Source organism: Carcharhinus amblyrhynchos, chromosome 15 (assembly GCF_965287045.1).
Source record: "Carcharhinus amblyrhynchos chromosome 15, sCarAmb.v2.hapA, whole genome shotgun sequence".
NCBI classification, from domain to species: domain Eukaryota; kingdom Metazoa; phylum Chordata; class Chondrichthyes; order Carcharhiniformes; family Carcharhinidae; genus Carcharhinus; species Carcharhinus amblyrhynchos.
This window is the reverse complement of record NC_137338.1, coordinates 22,901,411-22,919,787: the sequence shown is the minus strand read 5'-3', so window position 1 is coordinate 22,919,787 and position 18,377 is coordinate 22,901,411. Positions and strand designations below refer to the sequence as shown.

Below are 18,377 nucleotides of genomic sequence, written 5' to 3'. Positions count from 1 at the left end.
AAACTTAGTACAGACACCTGTATTGTTACTGGGTGTTATGGGACATTTGCATTAGTAACTGGCAGGCAGTGTTGGTCAAATGTTTATACCTTGATTTTGTTTATAGTTCCTTTGGCATATGGTCCCAAATCACTTCGCAGAACAATGCGGAGAAAAGTGGACTCTGAGTCAAAGAAGAAAATATTGATGAGATGGGGAAGAGGGGCTAACACTACTGCCTCACAGCACCCAAGTACCCAGGTTCAATTGCTGGCTTGGGTTACTGTCTGTGCAGTCTGCACGCTCTTGTGTCTGCGTGGATTTCCTTTGGGTGCTCTGGTTTCCTCCCGTAGTCTGAAAGACGTGCTGGTTAGGTGCATTGGTCATACTAAATTCTCCCTCAATGCACCCAAACAGGTTCCGGAGTGTGATGACTAGGGGATTTTCACAGGAACGTCATTGCAGTGTTAACATAGGCCTATTTGTGACACTAATAAATAAACGTAAACTTTAAACAAAAAATAGATCAAAGGATCCATTTTCTGGGAGACTTCAAGGAAAATTGGGAACTAGAGGAATTAGGGCAGAGAATTACAATGCGTGACAGTTCTCAATGGGGGAAAGAGAATCTTATGCAAGGAGGAAATAAGGTTTTGGATTGATTTAATCATGTAGGCATCTTAAACATTTGAGTATTTTAGTCCTGATAGCATCCTAGTAAATATTTTCTACACTCTTTCTAATTTTAACAGTATCCTCTCTATAATAGGATGACCAGAACTGTACACAGTATTCTAAATGTGACATTATCAATGTCCTGTACAACTTCAACAGGACATCCCAACTCCTGTATTCAGTGTTCTGACCAATGAAACCAAGCATGCCAAATGCTTTCTTCATCACCCTGTCCACTTGTGATTTCATTTTCAAGGAGCTATGATCTCTACTCCTGGATCTCTTTGTCCTATAACTCTCCTTAACACTCTACCATTAACTGAGTAGGTCCTGCCCTGACGCAATCTATCAAAATGCATCACTTCACATTTATCTAAATTAAACTCCATCTGTCATTCATCAGCCCATTGGCCTAATAGATCAAGATCCCATTGTAAGCCCAGATAAATTTCTTCACTGAGCACTATGCCACCGAACTTGGTGTTGTCTGCAAACTTTCTAACCATGCCCCATAAATTCTCATCCAAATCCTTAATATAAATAACAAATAACTGTGAATCCAGCACTGATCCCTGAGGCACACCACTGGTCACAGGCCTCCAGTTTGAAAAACAATCCTCTGCAACTGCCTCTGTCTTCTGTCATCAAGCCAATTATTGTATCAAATTGGCTACCTCACCTTGGATCTTGAGAGATTTCATCTTGTGCAACAACTACAGTGTGGTACCTTGTCAAAGCCCTTGCTAAAGTCCAAAAAATGTTGACTGCAGTGCCCTCATCTACCTTCTTGGGTACTCCTTCAGAACAACTCAATCAAATTTGAGAGACATGATTTTCCCCTCACAAAGCCATGCTGACTGTTCCTAATCAGTCCTTGCCTCTCTAAACGCTTGCCAATCCTGTCTCTCAGAATACCTTCTAACAACTTACAGGCTACAGATGTTAGGCTCACCGGTTTTTGTTCCCAGGTTTTTCCTTGCAGTCCTTCATAAACAAAGGCACAACATTTGGTACTCTCCAATCTTCAGGCACCCACCTGTGGCTGTCGATAATTCAAATATCTCTGCTAGAAGACCCAATTTCCCCCCCTAGTTTCCCACCATGTCCTGGGATACATTTAATCACATCCCAGGGATTTATCTACCTTGATGCGCTTTAAGACTCCCAGCAACTTGTTGTCTCTAATGTGTGTACTCCTCAAGAAACTATTTATTTCTCCAAGTTCTTTAACATCCATGTCTTTCTCAACAGTAAACACCAGTAAGAAATATTCATTTAAGGTCTCACCCATCTCTTGTGGATCACATAGATCTGCACATCAATCTTGTTGATCCTTCACAGGGCTTACTCTCTCCCTAGTTACTCCTTTGCCCCTTATGTATTTGTAGAAGCTCTTTATATTCTCCTTTATCTGCCAAAGTAATCTCATGTCCCCTTTTTGCTCTCCTGATTTCTCTCTCAACTCTACTCTGCCAACCTCTATACTCTTCAAGGGATCCACTTGATCTCATCTGCCTATGTATGTCATTTGCCTCCCCTTCCTTGACCAGGGCTTCAATATCTTGAGTCACCCAGGGTTCCCTACTTCTACCAGCCTTGCCCTTCACTCGAAGGAAAATGCTTACCATGAACCCTGGTTAACACACTTTTGAAAGCCTCCCACTCACTTTTGCCTGCTAGGCTCCCCCCAATCAACTTTTGAAAGTTCCTGTCTAATACCATCAAAATTGGCCTTACCCCAATTCGAAATTTAACTTTTGGGCCAGATCTATCATTCTCCATAGCCCACTGCCTAACTCTCTGAATTCCTGATGCAAGACCTCATCTCTCTTTCTATCTGTCATGGTTCATGAAGGTACCAATGAGCTCTACTTTATCACTCTCCCCCTTCAGAATGCCCTGCAGCCATTCAGTGACATCCCAGACCCTAGCACCAGGGAGGCAACACATCTTCCTAAAGTCATGTTGATGGCCACAGCAGTGCCCATCTATGGCCCTGACAATTGAATCCCCAATTACTATTGCCCTGCCTTGCTTCCACCACCCCCCCCACCCTCCTGTCCAGACAGACTGCTTGCCCCCACTCTCCCCCCGTCTCCTGTCCAGACAGGCCACTTGTGGTGCCAGAAGGTAGGCTCTGTCTGCATTCCCTGGAGGAACCAGCACCCTCATGAGCCTCTAAAATGGAATACCGATTTCAGGTCATGATCTCAACAGGTTATCAACTTGGAACATTAACCTTTTCCTCCTCTCCACCTGCTGAATGTTTTCCAAGTGTATTCTTTTTATATTTTCTGACTTCCAGGATCTATGGTGTTTGTATGTACATCTGCTTGTATTTTTCACTTAAGTCCAATAAATCCCTCTCCTAGTGGGGGTCATACATAAGAACTTTACAGATGAAAATCAAAAAAAGCAACACCTACAATTCTGGAAGATAATGTTGTAAAACAACCTATGAATCTTGGGCATTAGCAGTGAGTCATTCCTGTTGGGTTAAATGTGACTTATTACACAGTGCTTCAGATATTAAGGAGTATTACAACCCACATCTCTCCTTGATTTTAAACCTGGCATCTATCATTGCTCTGAATCCTTTCTGACTGCTTATTCCTTGCTAGCAGAGCGGCCTAGTCACTAGAGGACACCAGACACCAAATTGGTTTCTCCACTCCTACTCTCAAGCATCGGTGTCAAACTGTTCCACCCATCCAAGCCCATGCTGAGGCATGATTCACGCACCCCATTACCTGTTTGGTTAAGAGTTGCGATGGGCTGTAGTCCCATTAACATGATACATGCAGTATATTCAGGTAACAAACGTGAACAAACATTAGTGACACTACTATATCACTTTGCACGTGTGGCCAGGCCTATGAGTCAGTAGCTGAAAAGTAGTACAAAAACAAAATGGCCATGCCAGAAGTGGAGGCCGATGGAAGTGACAGCATACATCTCAAAACTTGTCACAGGTTGAGAATATGATCAATTTCTTACAAGATTCTAAGAGTAGCGTAGTCCCTTGGTAGTTTTTTTTTGTTCCAAAGCAAATTTAAAATTCCCCAGCCACTGTGATGTAATTTGAACTCATATTGGGACCATTAATCCAGACCTCTGGATTACCAGTTCAATAACATAATGACTCAGCTACTGTACCATCCCCTGGTGGTGGAAATGGGGATGTTAATTGGGTGAATGTGGATACTGATTTTAAGTGGAAGGTGAGAATAGCATTCAGCTGGAGGTCAGAGCAGCAGCCTGGGAAATGACACACACCTCAGCAAAGATCCTACCAACCACATTAGGCAGGAATCCTCAGTTGATGACACAAGAACATTTCAGAGGCTTTGATGAAAGACAGCGACATCAGAAACAGTGAGAGAGAGAAACTAGAAAGAACATAGTCCTTACGGATTGGTCATGACTTGAAATAATTGCAATGTTGAGTATTGACTGCCTTTATAGCAAGCTAATATAATTAATACATTAACCTCCTAACAGGTCTAGTTGCAAAACTACAGGATCCAGTTAAACTGAACAGTGATCAACATCAACTCCCCCTCAGGCTAAACTCCACTTCAGTGGCACAGTGGTTAGCACTGCTGCCTCTCAGCACCAGGGATCCGGGTTCAATTCCTGGCTGGGGTAACTGTCTGTGTAGAGTTTGCACATTCTGCTTGTGTCAGTGGGGCTTTCCTCCAGACGCTCCAGTTTCCTCCCACAATCCGAAAGATGGTCTAGTTAGATGCATCGGTCACGCTAAATTCTCCCTCAGTGTACCTGAACAGATGCTGGAGTGTGGCCACTAGAGGAGTCTCACAGTAACTTCATTGCACTTCTTTGAATTTGAATGTGACAGATGGATCTTACTTTGCCATTTCAATTAGATATCCAGTGAGCTTGGCAGTGTCTAGATTCATCACATTGATAAAAGTTTTGGTGAATAGATTTGTCAGATCCAGATTGCTCCTGCCATAAGTCAGGGTTGTCCACGAAAAAAAGTGGTTTTACAGGAAGGAACCTGCAAATAATTGCAATTGCTCTAATGAAATCTGTGGTTTGCGGGAGTTTCGAGTAAAGGCCATTGCTGCTAACCGGCGTTTTGCCTTGTGGCCTCGAATCTGCAATGACATGCAAAAACCCAGAACAGGGGATCAGGAAAGGTGCAGCTCGGTTATAGAACTTAGAACACTACAGCACAAACAGGCCCTTTGGCCCACAAGTTGCGCCGATCATATCCCTACCTACCAGGCCTATCTATAACCCTCAATCTCATTAAATCATAAGTACTCAAAGGTTCTTGCGCGGGTACATGGAGTCAGGCCTGGGCGCTGGTCCTGCTTGCCAAGTTGCTTGCATCCACAAGCCGCATAGGTCATCTTCATAAAAGGTTCACAGCATGGAAACAGGCCCTTTGGCTCAACTCGTCCATGCTGCCTTTTTTTTTCTTAAAAACCCCTTAAAGCTTGCCCTCATTTGGCCCATATCCCTCTATACCCATCGTACCCATGTAACTATCTAAATGCTTTTTAAAAGATAAAATTGTACCCGTCTCTACTACTACCTCTGGCAGATTATTCCAGACACTTACCACCCTCTGAAAACATTGCCCCTCTGGACACTTCTGTATCTCTCTTCTCTCACCTTAAACCTAAGCCCTCTAGTTTTTGGCTCCCTTACCTTTGGGAAAAGATATTGACTATCTACCACGTCAACGCCCCTCATTATTTTATAGACCTCTAGAAAGTCACCCCCTACACTCCAGAGAGAAAAGTCCCAGTGTATTCAGTCTCTCCTTATAACTCAATCCATCAAGTCCAGGTAGCATCCTAGTAAATCTTTTCTGCACTCTTTCTAGTTTAATAATATCCTTTCCATAATAAGATGAACAGAATTGTACACAGTATTCCAAGTGTGGCCTTACCAATGTCTTGTACTTCAACAAGGCATTCCAACTCCTGTATTCAATGTTCCGATCTATGAAACCAAGCATACCGAATGCTTTCTTCACCACTCTGTCCATCTGTTACTCCACTTTCAAGGAGCTATGAACATGAACCCTAGATCTCCCCAACGCCCTACCATTAACTGAGTAAGTCCTGCCCTGGTTCAATCTACCAAAACGCATCACCCTGCATTTGTCTAAATTAAACTCCATCTGCCATTTTGTCAGCCCACTAGATCAAGATCCTGCTGCAATTGGAGATAACTTTCCTCACTGTCCACTATGCCACCAATCTTAGTGTCATGTTGAAAGCCCAACCTATCTCAGTGGCCTGACTTCACCATTTGGAACCAGCAAATGTTTTGGTCAAAGGACAGAACCAGCTGTTAGTGCGTTTCACAGCCTCTGGAAGAGTGTGAAGCTCATGTGACACCAGCCAGCACAAAAAGTAGCCCATGACTAAACTGGAGACTATGACTATGCTGGAGCAGAGGTTATGACATAGGTGAAAAAGTATTTTGCGAGCAATTGTAACACTTATTCTTAGGCAATTAGGGATGCACAGAGTGCTGGCTTAGCCAACAAAGCACACATCCTTTGAATGAATATAAAAATGAATATTTAATAATGGCGTAGCCTTTGTCACTGTATGTCCAATCACAATCCTGGAACTCCCTCCCTAACAGTGCCATGGATGTACCTACACCGTAAAAAGTCTGACAACACCAGGTTTTAGTCCAACTGATTTATTTGATAGTAAACTCACAAGCTTTCGAGGTTTCCCTCTTCATCAGGTGAATGGAGAGTTCTGGCCTTGGACAGAGCATATAAAGCACAGACAGTTTATATGCTCTGTCCAAGGCCAGAACTCTCCATTCACCTGACAAAGAGGGAAACCTCGAAAGCTTGTGAGTTTACTATCAAATAAATCGGTTGGACTAAATCCTGGTGTTGTCAGACTTTTTACTGTGTTTACCCCAGTCCAACGCCAGCACATCCACATCATGTACCTACACCATCATGGGAGATTGTTTTTATTCCTCTATGAAACGTAAGCATCACCAGCATGGGCACCATTTGTTACTCATCCCTTATTGACCTTGAAGTGGTGATAGTGGAGCAGTCTCTTGAAGCACCAGAGTATATTGGAGTAGGCACACCTGCAGTTAAAGGAGTTTAACCCAGCGATGTGAAGAAATGATGTAACTCCAAGTCAACATTCTATACAGTTTGGAGGGGAACTTGCAGCTGGTAGTGTTCCCATGCATCTTGAGCTGGTAGAGGTTACAGGTTTGGAAGGTGCTTTTGAAAGAACCTTGTTGAGCTGTGCAATGCATCTTACACATATTGATGACACTAAATGTGTGTGTGTGCGCACGTGTTTGCTTGGGCGGGGGGGGGGGGGGAGCGGGAGGCAGGCTATTTAAATTGGTGACAAATTAGAGACAATAGGCTTGCTGATCAAGCAGGTTGCTATCCTGGATTGTGCAATGCTTGGGTGTTGTTGGAGCTGCACTCATGCAGGTAAGTGGAGTGTATTCCATTACACAAGCAGATGCTAGTGTTGTGACTGCATTGTAACAGTTTGTCTTGTACCCTGGAACCAGTTGGGTTCCTAGCCACTGTTAAAGTTCATAACCTTTAAAATGTCTTATTTAATGAACCTGTCATGAGTATAAAGTTTCTTCTCTTTATTGCTCTACAAAGAAGCTTTGAGGATCAGAGTGAATGACTGTCACCTTAATTCCACATTAAATTACTGGTAAAATCTATAGAATCAAGTTTGAACACAGAAGATTTTGTTCTTTGAGGGAAAAAATCCTTTTGGTCTTGAATTCTTTCATAATTTTGAACACATTTTTATCTCCTTAAACTTGCATTGGTAAAAAGCCAACTTTACCATTTCACTGTTATCTTGTGTTGGACTTTCAGAAAGTTCATGATTGCAGCTTATTCTTCAGGACTACAACATCTTTATCAAAATACATGACTATCTAATTTATGCCATCAGTACTCCCATGTGTCGTGATTTCTTAATCTCAACCACATTATATGTGCAGCAGGATGAAAAGAAAAGCAACAATCTTCAGTTTGGGTTGCTTTCATGAGTAGACAATGATGGGAAAGAAGCACAAGAGAAGGTCACCAGTCCCTCACGTTGAAGAGTTGAAAAGAATTTTTTTTGTGTGTTAGATCACCCACAAACAGGCGGCACAGTGATTAGCACTGCTGCCTCACACTGCCAGGGACCTGGGCTCGATTCCCGGCTTGGCTTACTGGCTGTGCAAAGTTTGTGTGTTCTCCCTGTGTTTGCGTGGGTTTCCTCTGGATGCTCTGGTCTCCTCCCCCAGTCCGAAGGACACACACAGGTCTTGGAGTGTGGCAACTAGGGGAATTTTACAGTAACTCCATTGCAGTGTTAATGTAAGCCTTACTTGTGACTAATAAATAAACTTTATTCACAAGACATTATACAACGTACTTACCATACATCGAGTTGTGTTGGAACGTGGGAAAATGTAATAAGCACAAATAGAGACAACAGTGATTTTTAATCAATAAATTCAGGCAATGTACAAAAAAACCTAATTTTTCAAATCATATTTTCAGAACTGCATCAGAATTAAACTTTCCAGGCCATATCCATCAGAATGACTGCTGTTCAATTATGGCTCAGCTTAATATCAACAAGCACAAGAGTAGAATAATGTACAAATGTTCAACAAGCAGCACAAAATGTAAAACTTGCTAAACCAAATTTTAAATAGTTCCATTACAAATAATTGATAGAGAAAAGTGCAAAAGTTAACATTTCAAAGTGTATTTCATCTTGTGTGGAAATTTTTTCAATCTCAGTTTAAAAATACAAGAAAACATTGATACCACAATAAGGCTTTCCTCCCTTAGTTGTCAGTGCCTTTTTTTTAGAAAGGAAAAGAAATAAATATTCTTTAAATGAGCTTACTTTCAAATCATTGCAAGACTTAAGAAAATAATGCTGTGATGGAAAATCCCAGAAAAATGACCTGAGAATGACAAATGCACTTTAAAGTGCCTTGAATGAAGAACTGAACTGCTACTTGTATAATGCACAGATGGGCAAATTTATTACCATCAGTAATTGTTTGCATTCTCCCAAGCAATGCTGCCTGCACACAAGATATCTGCATTTAACCCATCTAAATTTTAGAAGGCTGCTTGTTCATAATCTTTACTTCCCCTTAAGGGCAGGAAGTTTTGTGTAGGAAACTTTACATTATTAATCAAACAGGTTGCAAAAATTAAAAATATTTTCTAATGTACACCTTTTCTACTTAAAACAGTAGCTGTATATTATTTTATTACAGGACATAACAGTAACTGTCAACAGATACAGCATATCCTCAAAGAGTGTAGTTCACTACTCAGGAACTTGTACTTTGCTTCTGTGCACCTTTACGCATTGGCCATTTACCCACCACATCCAAGACATAGCTACTATATTCTCTACTGGCAAGTAAGCCAATAAGAAGTGTATTCTAGCTTCTTTTAATGCACAGATATTAAACTTTTACTACATTAAGACTTTTCAATGCAATAAGAAGGCCCAAGTACAGAATTTAGATGCATGGACATAATGCATCAAGATTTAGAACAGTTTGGTTTTAATGGGATCTGTGACCTTTCCACAAGTTATTACAACTCCAACTGGGCTCAAGCGTGCTTCTAATTTCATTACACCTATTGGTCTTTCTTACTTAGCTTTTGTTACAACTTCCTGGACAATGTTCAACTACCAAACTGAATAAATTGCTGCTGCTACCTAGGAGTCAGTCATCAGAAATGAATTCCCGAAATGAAATCCTGAAATTCTCCACTTGCAATGCTTTATTTGCCTTACATGGGGAAAGGCCTTTGATTTAAAAAAAAGAGGCAAAAACACTGCTAAAGGCCAGACCTCAAAAGGGTCAAACTGGCCTTTGTTCATACCTGATTTTCATACAAGTTATCATTTTAGTGTTGATACAAAAATAGTTTATCAAGTAGTACAGATTGCAGACAATATTGACTGATGTGAAAACAATCAGAGTACTGATGGATGCTACCAATCCAAAACGTTAAAATATTGGGAAGAATTTAACAATAATTGGATTGCCTGCAGTTTGTCAGACAGTAGGCCTATTCATTGACTGACGTAAGCTTCATAATAAGAAGCCAGGAGAAACCAAAGTTACACACAATTGTATGTCTATGTAACAGAGAATAATTTAAAATAAAAGGTGTACTGTCAGATTAAATTGTCACAATGATCATCTTTTCAAATAGTAACTTTATAACACTCCCAAAATTTGTGATCACATGTACACTTGTCCAGCACTTAATATGCACAAATGATATTCCTCTGTTCCCATTCAAATCACCAACCATGTATATACTGATGTATATAGATATTCAGTAACAGACTGTAATTGACAAGACACTGATCTTGGTCCTGAATGACCTTGGCTGAGACAAGGAACTTTCCATCATGGATAGAACACCAACCTTCACCTTCTTTGCTCTGCATCGAGTGATTGATACCTACTACCTTAGAACAGAGAGAACAAACTCATCAAAATGATCCCAATCAACATTCTGAAAAGGTTGATTCCCTTCAACATTTTGAAGAGTTTGGTTCAGTTAGCCCTTTGCTTGCATTTTCCAACAAATACAAATTTTTGGACAAGTTAGTACAGAGCAATGCCAGAGATGTATTAGTTGATGAAATGTCATTATAGATACTTTGTTGTTAGGTTTGCAGATCAGAGATCATTGAGTGTAACGCAAAGCAAAGTTGCACATTTCAAATGGGTTCATTTAAAATAAAATCCTGCATTCTCCTGCAGTAAAGGATCTCCCTGCACTCAACGTAAGGCATTTGAACCGAGGGCCTGTTTGCCCAAGAAGTGAGTTTTGTGTGTAAATTGAAGAAACTTGATTTTTGCATATCACCTTCAGACGTGTCATTATTGCTTTTTTTGGAATGCACTGACCAGGAAAATCTTTATCATTTTTGTTTTGCAGCAGTTTACTCATTTTCCTTCAAAGCTGTAGCATTGATGGATTTAACAAATCTCTCATTTGGTTGTTGTCTATTATCTTTTCATTGTCATGTTGGAAGCAAATATCAAGTAGGAATAGGATATTTGTAATTTCCTTCTTAAACATGTCAGACTAATTCCACTTTGGGAGTTTTCTCTAAGATGAACAAAACGTTCAGATTTGAAAAGCCTTTTCAAGAGCTATTTTAGTACATTAGGACTAAAGGTTTAGCACATAGTTTGAGGTAAACAAAAACTTCTGAAATTACCCTACATCCTTAATGCAACAGTCTTTAGGAACCAAGCATTTTGCATGCTATACCGAGTGCATGCTATGCCGAATGCCTCATAAAAGTAACATTACAACTAATGTCAAAAAAACTGGGAGTGAAAGTCCAGTGTTGAACTAATATAACAGCCTTAACAATCATAATTTGTCCAGAGACTTAATATGCTCAATGCATTATGTCAGAACATAATGCAACATGAAAAAAGAACATTTATTAAGCTAGTCAACTTTGAACTTTTTGTTCATCTCTCATTTCCTCAGCTCATGCAGAAGAGCAAAGATTCTTTAGCAGTGTGTTGTTTTGGAAGACAACAAGGCTTACACATAATAAATTCACTTCAGCTTTATATTCAGTAGCTTTAAGCTCTTCAACCGTACTTAAATAGCTGTGCCTGTGCTCAATAGCATTTACACTGGGCTAAATTTTCCAGGGAAGATAATGGTGAGTTTAGGATGCACGGCATTATTAATCTACAAACTGACCAGCATGTTCAGCAGAGGAAGAGATGCATTGGAGGCAATTTTACCATCACATTGCGCCCGTTTTTGGGCACAACATGGTGGCACAGTGGGCCATAATGCGCTGAGTGCAAACGGTGCCTGTTTTCATGGCCGGCGCCCTTTTAGGAGCATCAGATATCCAGTGCAGTCAGCTTCTTGCCGAAAATGGGCGACAGGCAGGTTAATATGTTTATATCTATTGAACTGACCATTTGCATCTGCTGACCCAACCCAGCGCTCAATTGTCCAGGCTCAGCCCCCTTTTGTGATCTGTCCAGGAAAGGTTCGTGCCAGCAAGGAATAGACATGTTCCCCATGAACAGGGAGCAATCAACTTGGTCTCACCGATGGAATTGGTGGCCACTGAGGTCCAGCGGGGAAACTGAGGGCAAGGGGGTGCCCCTTGGACAGTGCCGCCCTGGCACCTGGGCAATTCCACTGGACTAATGGTGGAGAGGCCAGTAGGGGGAGGGACCTGCTCCCACTCTGCAGCAATTGGTGGGGTGGAGGGAGGGAGGAAGAGGGAGCCTGCTGCCACTCTGTGGTCCACAATTGATGGGGGTGGGATCTGCGATTAATCTGGGTGGCACAAGGAGGTTAGCGGGGGCTGCATCTTGGGCCGCGGGCCCCCCAGCAGCTTGCAGTAGTGGGGCCTTTCAGCTCTCTATTTTTTTTGTCAGACTCCTGCTACTGCTAATGTGCAGCATCAGTAGCCTGCACATGCTTACTACCTCTCTCTGCAATCTTTCAGATGAGTTAAGCCACCCCACCAGCTTCTGCAACGCGAATCTGACGCACTCAAAATTTTACAGGCAGAGTGTGTATGGGGATGGGGAGTGGAGTGGAGGGAGAAAACGGGACGGTGGACTAAAATGGACCTAAAAGTCTCTCAGTTTCAAGTCTGCCCACCACTTAGAATGAAAACAGTAAAATCGCCCCCATCACTAAGTTGTGAATTTGCAGAATCTTCCGGTCAATTTACTGTTTGCCTCACACCAAACCTCTCACCCATGATCTTCTTAAGAACCTGTTGGATGTGCACATTAATTGCCCATTAAACCTGCTGTTGAGTTAGGTTTCATGAAGTACCTTATTAAAGATGTTAATGCAATGTCAATCTCTCGGGTCAGAAAGTAAGTAATTTCAATGGCTGAGTTTCAATCCTGCTTGCGACCATTTTTCATAAAGGCAGTTCAAGATTGAATTATTTCCCTTAAACTTTCTTTTTTCTCTCAATCAATCCAGTCTTTCTTTCTGTACCTGATTTGACTCAAATTCACATACTCTCCTTTTCAGTTGTAACTCTTTATTTCTCAGTCCTTCAATTCCTTTGATTGATATACACTGCTGTTTACCTTGGTCCTACCCAGGTGCCCTGTCACTAGCTCACATTTCCAGCAAGTTACTGCACAAATTATATTGAAACTGAAGGATGTGGAGAAATACCAACAGTGTAGACCACGAGATGCTCCAGTAAGATACCGGCCAAACAAGTGTTCTGGTTCTTTCCTTGTGCTGTTAGACCACTGTCCTACTTGTACTGCACTAAATTTCAAATCTGACATAGCAAAGACAAAAGTTCACGTTGGTTTTTCAAGGTAGTACACCTCACATCCATTTCGACAATGCATCTTATGTTTATCCACACTTCATGACTCTTCAGTGTAGGAGCACTTGGTGAATAAGTGCTACTGCTCTTAAATTTGGTGTCCTTCTCAAACACGTACGTTTGATATTTTGTCTTCTTTGACCTTTTTCTGTGCTGAGCCTATTAACCTTACATGGCACTTTGATTAAGCTGAGATGAAATCTGTACAGTACTGTAAATTGATCTCCTAGCTTGACTATGGCCATTCTCTCACAAGACATTCCTAGTCACCTGGAAGGCAGAAATGGAGCACAATTATTCATTCACATTTATTTCACTTAATGAAGAGAATCTTAATGGCATACATTCAAGGTATACTCTACAACTAGAATTAGGAGCCCGTAGGCCAAAAAACTTGCTTATCCAATTATAAGAGTTTAATATGTATACAAATACTCAATTTCTGAATTTTCCTACAAAGCTAAATGTTCAAAAGAAGTAAAGGAATACAGCAAGCAATTAAAGTGAAATCAGTATGAGAACCTACATGAAATCAGGGAACAGTTTTAAAAGAAGCAGCAAGGCTCATTTGTACAGCAGGTCTAATTTCTAGCGGGATCACTGAAAACTACATAGGAAAATATTTATTTTGATTTCTACAGTCAACACAAACACTCATTGCTACAAATTTTAGATTGGTCAATGACTAAATCACACCACTAAACTTTAAACTATATAGTATATGAACATCTGTGCTAAAAGTGTTGCCTCAGAATGTCATGCAACTTTCCTGCACTTGCACAGAAAAATCTAGCAATATAGATGCACAAAGTCACTCGAATCTTATGAAAACAAACGTAGTTTTAAGGGATTTTTATTAGTATTGGTAAACATTACAAATAAGGTACAGTTTTAAATGGGTTTAATTTAATGTTTGTGTGCCTATAATTAGACTTCCGACACGAGACGACCGCTTCGGAAATCTGGCTCTTGCACACAATTTTACCAGCTTGATCCACCCTTCGATAGGTGGGGCGAGCCAGTAAAATCCTAGCCATGGTCTCTTCAGCCAGGGTTACATACTGGGGACTTTCCGTTCAGTTATATCAACTGTGAACATAAATTGGTGTAATGGATTTCTGGAGTTTGATACCATTTCCATTAGGTAAAAAAAAGAAACTTTCAGACTAAGCTACATTTCACTTAATCACACTCCACCCAGTTTTGGTGCCTAAACCTTTTCAGGTCGCTACCTTCCATCAAATTGTCTGACTTATTCAGAAGGACAAAGGAGGAGAAATAACCTTCTGTTGGGCATGCCTCTAGAACGGAAGAGGAATGAGAGACAGGCACCGGGAGTGAGACATCTTAACAAAAGACAGCAGGTCTTTTATTACCTCCATTGGTAGCCCTGCATTTATGCTTGCTTTACACCAGTTTTATGTTCCAAAGTAAGCAAATAAGCTCTGCAAGAAATTTCAGCACAAATTCCCATCAGTAAAAATCATCAGAGTCTTATTAGCATTGTTATCTGTATAGACCTATGCCATATCATCTTTTAAGCCCTTTGTAAGAATCTTATTTCATACTGGGCATTTCATAAAGTGCAGAAACTGCTAACGTTGAAATTAACAGCTTAGTTCTTTATGGCCTATTTCAAACTGTACAAGGTTGTAAATGTGGTTTATTCAGAGTCACTTACTTATACTTTGAGAACTTAGTTTAAATCATGGAACTCACCCTAGTCACTGTCTGATTCCATTACAAACAGCGGTCTACAACTGTCTTGCGTGTTGTGCCTTTCTAATGCTTCAATGCTGTTGAAGATCATGAAACATTTCCGACATATGTGCCGTTCATTTTTCACATTAACTGCATTAGTTTGTGAACTGGGAGGATGATTTGAATCTGTGGCTAACTTCCTTCGTTTTGGCATACTGATATATCGTTCATCTAGGTAGCTTGGTGGCTGTGGTCTGTAGTACTTTTGTAGTCTGCCATAGGTCTTACGTTCTTCCCCATCACCACTATTCTTCTGTTCTTGGCTAGAAGATGGCTGCAAAGCTGAAGGAATCTTATTCTGTTGTGGCGGACTGCCGCTATTCTGTGACACTGTTGCAGCTTCTCCCCTTGCAACACTTTTTGAAACATCGTTATGCAACACAGCTGATGTAGACCCTGAGCTTGAAGCATCCATGGAAAGATTGGTCTTATCAGAATCAGCAATCCCATCACTTGACGCATCACCTGAGAAAAATTGATCTGTATTCGACTCACTCAAAGTTTCCTTCAGTTTACTGTGCCCATTTACTATTTGTTTACTATTAATGCAACCGTTTATGTTGTCCGATTCAACAATCGAGGTTTGCTGATCTGATTCAATGGAAATATGCGGACTATCACTCAGCGTGCCATTTTCATCTTGATTTCCACTTTGCTTGCTAACCATACTATGAAGGTAGGTCTTTGGTTCTGAAAACTCTTTTCGGGACTTCCACAATGGAACTAACAATTCCACAGCATTCTGCTCATGTTTCAAGCATTTATCTTCATCTGCTTTTGCTCGGTGGCTCAGTGCTTTGCTTGCCTGAAAGTTTATTTTATCACATTCAGTGAACCGGATGGATTTGCTGCTTAAGTAATGCTGCGCCTCATGCTCGTAAAGCATATCAAGTTCATCAAACAACCTGTCACAATCATGAAAGCTGCACTGTGCTTGAAAAGCTTCATGACCCTTGGTATGAGTTGCAAGTTCTGAAGCAGATTTAAACGTCTGGTTGCAGCCACATTGTAAACAGAAGTGTAATTTAGGATACTGATGCTTTTTTAGGTGATCAATTAAATGCTGGGAATACATGAATTTTCTTTGGCAATACCGGCACTTGCCCTTATACCACTTCATTAGGTAATCTTGCACATTTTCATCAGAGGAGTGAAATTTCCGTGCGTGCTTAGTCAGAAACTGTATCTTAGTGAAGACCTTTGAGCACCCATGGCCTGGACAAGAGAGGAAGCCTTCAGTTCCACTCTCATTTACCTTTTTGTCTTTTGATACAGCGCTATCTTGCACCTGTTCTGGACTGCATAGAGCTCCATTATTTTTGTGCCTCGTGAAACTTTGTTTAGAAAGAACACAGTTCTTCATTTTCTTTTTGGTCTGAACAGTGGCTGCATCTGAACTAAATACTTCTTTTGTCATTTGATCGACTGCATCATCATTTGCTTGAGGAGCAACATCTTTGTTAGGATCTTCCTGAGTTCTCAGATGTTTGTTCTGTGCTTCATCCAGACCAGTTGAACAATGTGGCTCATCTGGAATATCAGCAACACTAACTTTAACATCCTCAGCTCCTGTTAACTGTTTGAAGTTACTCTGTTCTTCTATGTTCATAGATTCTGAAGTAGTTGATTGGTTTCCATTATCAAGAATTCCATTTACAAGCGCACATGTTTCTTGCAGACCAGCAGCAACACTGGAAGATTTTTGAGTTTTTGTGTGAGCAGCAAGTTCTTGTCTTTGAAGTTTCCTCACATGAGTCTTTAAATGCTTCAACATTTGTCCCCTCAATCTGAACTTTCTTGCACAAATTAGGCAAGAAAAGGCACCTTTTTGCTGATGAACCTGTGCATGGCGCACAATGTGCCCACCAAGAAGCTCCTTTTTACACAACAGACAGCGGTGCAGTGATGCACCATGGCCATTTGCCCTGGATGTGTCTGGGTTCAGCTGCAACATCTTAGTAGGTTTTCCCTTGGTCTTGACTTCCTTATTTCCATTAGATGACGAGCTGTCTCCATGCTTCGCAGTTAGGTCACATCCACGTGCGTTAATTAAGGCCACTTTGTCACGCATTAGAGCGAGACAATTTTTCTTCAAAATGCGCCAGTCCCAAAATTCTGGATCAAAAGGCCAGCTGGTTTTTAAAACAAGCAGCAGCTCGCAGCGTAGAAAACTTGGAACCAAGCTAGTAGCTTCAGTGTATAGCTGATCTGGCTGACTGTACAGATTTTCAACAGCATGAAAAGATTCTGATGTACACTCAGAGAAAAAAACAGAAATAGTGCAAGCTCTACAGAAATCCAAATCATTTGGCAGCAGATACGAGAGTGTTTTACACACCAAAATTTTAGTATTTGGTTCATCTTGATAATCTATCCGTAAAGCACGTGCACAGAGCTCCACGCAGAATTGCAAGCCTTCAGTTCCAACCTATAACATTCAAAAAACACATTCAAAGTTATTTGATATTTGTATTACAAACTACTGTGCAAAAATTTACTAAGTAACAAAAATACATTGCTAACACTGATATTTCTCTCTAAAGCCACAATGGGATAGCTGATTTGCATCGTTGTACAAAAAACAGAATAAGGACCAATATTAAATGGATCATAGAAAAAATGCATTTTTGTAGACTGTGCATCAGAAAAACAGTTATGATTATAGCTCCCTCACCACATTCCAGTAAAATATATAACCACCAGCAAAATATTATGCCTACCTACAAACAAGGAAGCAAATACTTCTTTTCTAAAAAAAATACACATTTGGCTGCACAGAATTTTTGTCCAAATAACAAACTCAAAAAGCTTGAAACATGAACACTGCCAGAAAAGATAGTTCAAAAGTGAATAGAAAAATGTTAAAAATACAAACATGCTGGTTAATGGGGCTGGAGTTGTAGATAAAACGAGTTCATAATATGATAAATCATCACTGCGACTCACATCTATCAAACACAACCTTACTGTCTATCAATAAACCAAACTGAAATCTCAGAAGGATAGATATCTAGGAGTGAGCCACTGAAGTTCTTTGAGCCTTTCTGGCCTTCACCAAGAGCGCTGCTTATCTGTAATTTAAAGTCCATGGACTCACCTTCAAAACCCTTAGTTAAACAAATGTCCTCACCTCAGATTTCAAATTAATAGCTGAACTATCAATTGCCACTTGCTGAAAGGGAGCTCTAGACTTATAACATTATTTCCATGTAAAAAGGTTACCCAGCTTTCCCCAGAAAGGGGCCTGGGTTCTAATTTTTAGATTATGTCCCATGATCTGAGCCTCACAACTAATGGAAATAGAATGGTTAGAGATAAACTATCATAAAAAATCCAATAAAATTACCTCATAAGCCTAAATTCCAGAGTACACAACCTTAGTTTATGTAATCTCACCTCTTAATTTAACCCATTAAGTGCGGGCATCAGTCCGGTAAATCTATACTGCATTCTTTCCATGGCCAATGTATCTTTCCTAAGGTGTGGCCTTGAACATAAGAACTTAAGAAATAGGAGCAGGAGTAGGCCATCTAGCCCTTCGAGCCTGCCCCGCCATTC

The 18,377-nt window shown here is 40.6% G+C and overlaps 1 protein-coding gene across 1 annotated transcript in view; it reads right to left on the bottom strand.

Annotated features, from left to right (window-relative positions):
* Positions 1-8,132: 8,132 nt before the first annotated feature.
* Positions 8,133-18,377, bottom strand: part of LOC145353150 (zinc finger protein 654-like) — a 48,612-nt gene continuing 38,367 nt past the window's right edge. Inside the window, exons 8-9 of the mRNA XM_080203588.1 lie at positions 14,778-17,247; positions 8,133-13,328 (exon numbers count right to left, since the gene is read on the bottom strand). Of these exons, the coding sequence (XP_080059714.1) occupies positions 14,779-17,247 (2,469 nt within the window). The 3' untranslated portion in view covers positions 8,133-13,328; position 14,778. The remainder of the gene's footprint in view (positions 13,329-14,777; positions 17,248-18,377) is intronic.